The sequence below is a fragment of the Centruroides sculpturatus genome, unplaced genomic scaffold (assembly GCF_000671375.1).
Source record: "Centruroides sculpturatus isolate CEXI.00-Female unplaced genomic scaffold, Cexi_2.0 scaffold988, whole genome shotgun sequence".
Classification (NCBI taxonomy): Eukaryota; Metazoa; Arthropoda; class Arachnida; order Scorpiones; family Buthidae; genus Centruroides; species Centruroides sculpturatus.
Window position 1 is genome coordinate 170,309 of NW_019385206.1, and position 4,219 is coordinate 174,527.

At 30.7% G+C, this 4,219-nt stretch overlaps 1 protein-coding gene across 1 annotated transcript; it reads right to left on the reverse strand.

Annotated features, from left to right (window-relative positions):
* Window positions 1–1,150: 1,150 nt before the first annotated feature.
* Window positions 1,151–3,350, reverse strand: LOC111636102. Its single transcript, XM_023381281.1, has 3 exons — window positions 3,214–3,350; window positions 2,649–2,803; window positions 1,151–1,510 (listed from the first exon to the last, which is right to left on the reverse strand). Exons 1-3 carry the CDS (start codon window positions 3,292–3,294, stop codon window positions 1,345–1,347), a joined length of 402 nt encoding a protein of 133 aa, XP_023237049.1. The 5' UTR covers window positions 3,295–3,350; the 3' UTR covers window positions 1,151–1,344.
* Window positions 3,351–4,219: the final 869 nt, after the last annotated feature.

The window sequence follows — 4,219 nt, forward strand, 5'->3', positions numbered from 1 at the left end:
ATACGTATTTTGGAAATGTTGAGTCGAATTAGTCTAGAATCGATTAATTTTATGGAAGAAATCCTTTCAAACAGCCGTAGTCCGTAAACTGCACACGTGCCGGGCTGTGATTGGCTCATCTATTTAAGGATTTCTACAACGCGAAATTCTTATAAAGTGGAATGTATCTACCGCGTTGTAGGGGGTGAACTGTATATGGAACTGCTGAACTTCCATGAGCGTGCTTTTTGATAATCACTTTTAAACAGTTGTTTGTTAAATTATGGCAACGCAACACTTGGGCGATCTGTGCCTCCCGGGAGGTGTTTTAATAGGCGTTACAGACGTGAAGAAAACCCGGAAAACTTCATGTGGCCAGCTCGCCTTGACCCACGACCGAACTTTCAGTGTTCAGGGAATGGAACCGATTAATCACTGAAGGGCCCACTTTCAAACAGAATTTGAAGAAATGATTTATCATGTCGCGATGCAAGGCGCAAAATTCGATTATCATCCCTTTGAGATGTATTTTTGGAACTTTTTTGTTCGATGTTCAGAAGGTATTGGTGATGATTTTCCGAAAATTTTATAAAATTTCAGGGGTATATCTGTTCATTAAAACAGCAATTTCCTTGACACGACAGCCTCCTGCTTTTAATTTCCATAGTCATACAATTTTTTCCATAATAAACTCTTTTTCATGTGGCATTTTTAAATGTTTTGATTGTTTTCAAGTAATAATTTGAATATTAAAAGTTAAAAAGTGTTACTTTAATTATAATTTTAAGTTTTTTATGCTTGAAATATTACAATTTTCTTCTATTATCTTTATGTTTTCGGCTGTCCCAAAAGTATTTTTGTTGTTAAATTATTAATATAATGATATTTAATTTTAAAATTATCAAAAATCAGTGTAAAGTAATTTGAATAAACAAATGAAATCATTCTCATTTCTATTAAATTCCTAACAATTCCGAAAAGTAATAAAATGTTGATTATAATACTTTTGAGACACGCTGTATACGTTCTCTCTCTTGTACCGATCTCGTAGAATAAAACACATGTATAATTCTATTCGTTTTTTATTCTTTCTAGCATGCTATTCAGCTACAACGACAAATAAATAACAAACAGGACCCTTCCAATAGCGACCACAATGGGAGATGCTGGAATTTAATTTAAATAATTATTAAATAGTATGCAGCGTAAAGCGTGTTATAACAAACAAACTTTTATTGCAGTGTTTATTCAATAATGTCATTAAAAAAACAACAATAATACAAAATTAAAATCGTCATCACAATTTAAAATTCGTAAACTATGTAATACGTCAATGTCAACTTTTAAAATTCATCATTTGTTACATCAAATTATTTCAATGTCTTCGATGTAATTCAGAAAGAAATGTAAAAAGATTATTTTAAAAACAGTACTAATCATGATGTAGCTTATAAGTGAAAATATAAAAATTGATAAGATTCCAAATGGATCCAGCCAGAAATTTTCGTCGGGAATATATAGCAAATTTTCGCTAGAAAAAAATAAAATATTTATTAAAATATTTTAATCAAAATTCATTATTAAGCATAATAAATAAATTTGTATGTGGCGCCATCTGTTACAGATTTTCTAATAAAAAGTTATTATTATTTTTAATTACTATAAAATAGCAAACAACTTAATTCTGAGGGTAGGGACGAGCTTTATAAAACACTACACGTGTTAATAACGAATAAAATCTTCATTAAGTCTTACCCCTCTAGCGATACGTGACACCTTCTATCTCCTCACCTACTCGACCTTTAACCGCTAAAATTTAACAATATTAATGCCTTTCACATAGAAACCACCTTGCAAAATTTCGTTTATTAATCTTCACCCCATCCTGAGATATTAAGCGAAATACATGCCAACACATGGAATTATTTTGCTGGTGTTTTTTTACTTTCTGGGAATCACAAGGTCTCAAAAAGTGGAGGTTTACAAAAAACTCGGAGGTTCAAATTCATCCCTATGCTAAAAATTTAGATTTTGCCATTTTCTAATAATTAGCAATAAAAAAAAAACAAATTATTTTAATAATAAATCGTAACAGATGGCGCCACACGCAGTTTTGAAATGTTGCCTGGAACGTTAAGCAACTAGTTACTAGATTTCTTTTATTTTTGGAATAGGATTGCATGCACTGATCAAATCGGACACGCAACACGTAGACAATCTTCTTAGGTGGAGGGATTCTTTATCGGAAACGGACCCTTCTTTAGATGTTCAGAGACGTAAAGAAAACACGTGGCTAAGCCTTCTTAAAGCGCAAACACGCGATCAACTACAGCTGTTATATACAATAGATTCCTGTTGTATAAAACCATTAAATCCAAATAATCCATCTGACTTTCGTATTGCCGATTCCGCCCATAAATATTTGCTTAATGCCTGCCAATTTCATGCAGTTCGAATTATACTATATTTGGATAATCTTTACCTATGTGCACCGTCATGGCTAAACAGTGGGGACCCACGTTCTAACCTAACCTAACCTATTCTAATAAATTGGTAATTTATTAGAATAAGTTAGGTTAAATTAGAACGTGGGTCCCCACTGTTTAGCCATGACGGTGCACATAGGTAAAGATTGACCCTATATTTAAAGACAAGTAAACAATACTTACCACAGCCATCTTAATAGTTCTATGGTTGTTTTAAGAAAAATCAAATCAAATAGGGAAAACCATAAAGTGAAATATGCAAGATAATCCCTCATTCGAGAATAACTTGCGAATATAAATAAGGGAATGAACACGATCACAATTCCACTTTTCAACACCTGTTAATATTTATAAAGAATTATCAATAAAATTATTAGTAGTAAATTGGTTAAATACTTTGTAATTGTACTATTAAATTAGACGTATTTACAAGAAAGTAAAGAAAAAAAAAATATATTTAATTTCTACACTTTTACATAACACATAGAAACAGATTCATGTATAATTATTATAAGGCGATACAGTATTTAAATTGATTAAACACTAATATTTAGACATTTATTTGCATATTATTCACATTTACATCTATGAAATATTTAAATTTTTATCTTCTTTTGAAGGGAAAAAAAAGCATTTACCGCTTTAATTATATATTCACTGACCCCTTGTGTGATATTTCTTATTATTATTTTGTTTATTAATAAATTATTATATATATATATATATACAAAAATTATGTAAATCTTACTTGTAATGGGCTAATTCCGAATATATTAAAAATGTAAAACATTAACATCAGAGTAAAAATAGCATAATATTCTAAGTTCATATTTCTTAATTAAAATAGTCTATATTTATACCGTACATAAAAAATACAGGTTAAAAGTAAACAACGAAGATTCATCGCCGTTACTGTCTTTTGTATAAGAGGTCCTAATTATTATGCAAATTAAGTGAAAAATAAAATACAATAAATCGTGCCAAAACTTCATAAATTCCTTTTTTTTTCTAATTTATACGCAAAATATTGAAAATATTAAATATGAAATCATTAAAAGTACATAAGGTACTATAGAATGCAAATTGTTTAATGCCTTGTGTCATCAGGTTTTATGCTGTATGTGAGATCCGATCCGTGTGTAATCCAATTTTTCACTTTCCTCATAAAATTTTTGACATATTTTAAACAAAGTTATCATTTTATCGGCAAAAACATAGTCAGAAAAATAATAAAGGAATTAAGTATCTTATCAAAACAATAAAAAACCTATAGCTCTCCTCTTTAACGTAAAAATTCGACCAACTAACAATGGTATTCTTCTGTATTAAAACTTAAGTTTACAATTAAAGTCCAAATTCGTCATTTTGTTTTGATTCCGGGAATAACTTTCGACCTGTACACCTGCGAAAATGACCTTTGCCTCTCACAACAATTAATCACATGACGAAGTTTCCCATCATGAAATTATAAAAGCCGCTTCTTCTTTCCTTTAAGGGGGGAAAGAAGGGAGTCGCTCGAAGTTCGTCAGAAGAAGTCGAATACCGCCAGACCTATTCCGCAACCGTAGAACCGAGTGCCAATTTACCGAAGAATTATCACCCTGATATTTTCTCAGGAAGTATGAAGCTTTATTGTAAACTCCCTCTCTTTCTCCCCTCCGCGAATTAGGATAGTGTAGAAAAAAACCCTTGTATCTCTTATTTTATTAAAACTCTTGTTTTGTTTTCATGGTGTTTTTTCTCGACTTTGCCAA

What these genes read in the sequence shown, in the direction of transcription:
- LOC111636102 (XM_023381281.1), bottom strand. Translation starts at nt 3,294, where the DNA reads ATGAACTTAGAATATTATGCTATTTTTACTCTGATGTTAATGTTTTAC. An exon ending in TCGGAATTAGCCCATTACAA is followed by an intron (nt 2,804 to 3,213) that starts GTAAGATTTACA and finishes AAATATTAACAG; the next exon opens with GTGTTGAAAAGTGGAATTGT. An exon ending in GAACTATTAAGATGGCTGTG is followed by an intron (nt 1,511 to 2,648) that starts GTAAGTATTGTT and finishes ATTTTTTTCTAG; the next exon opens with CGAAAATTTGCTATATATTC.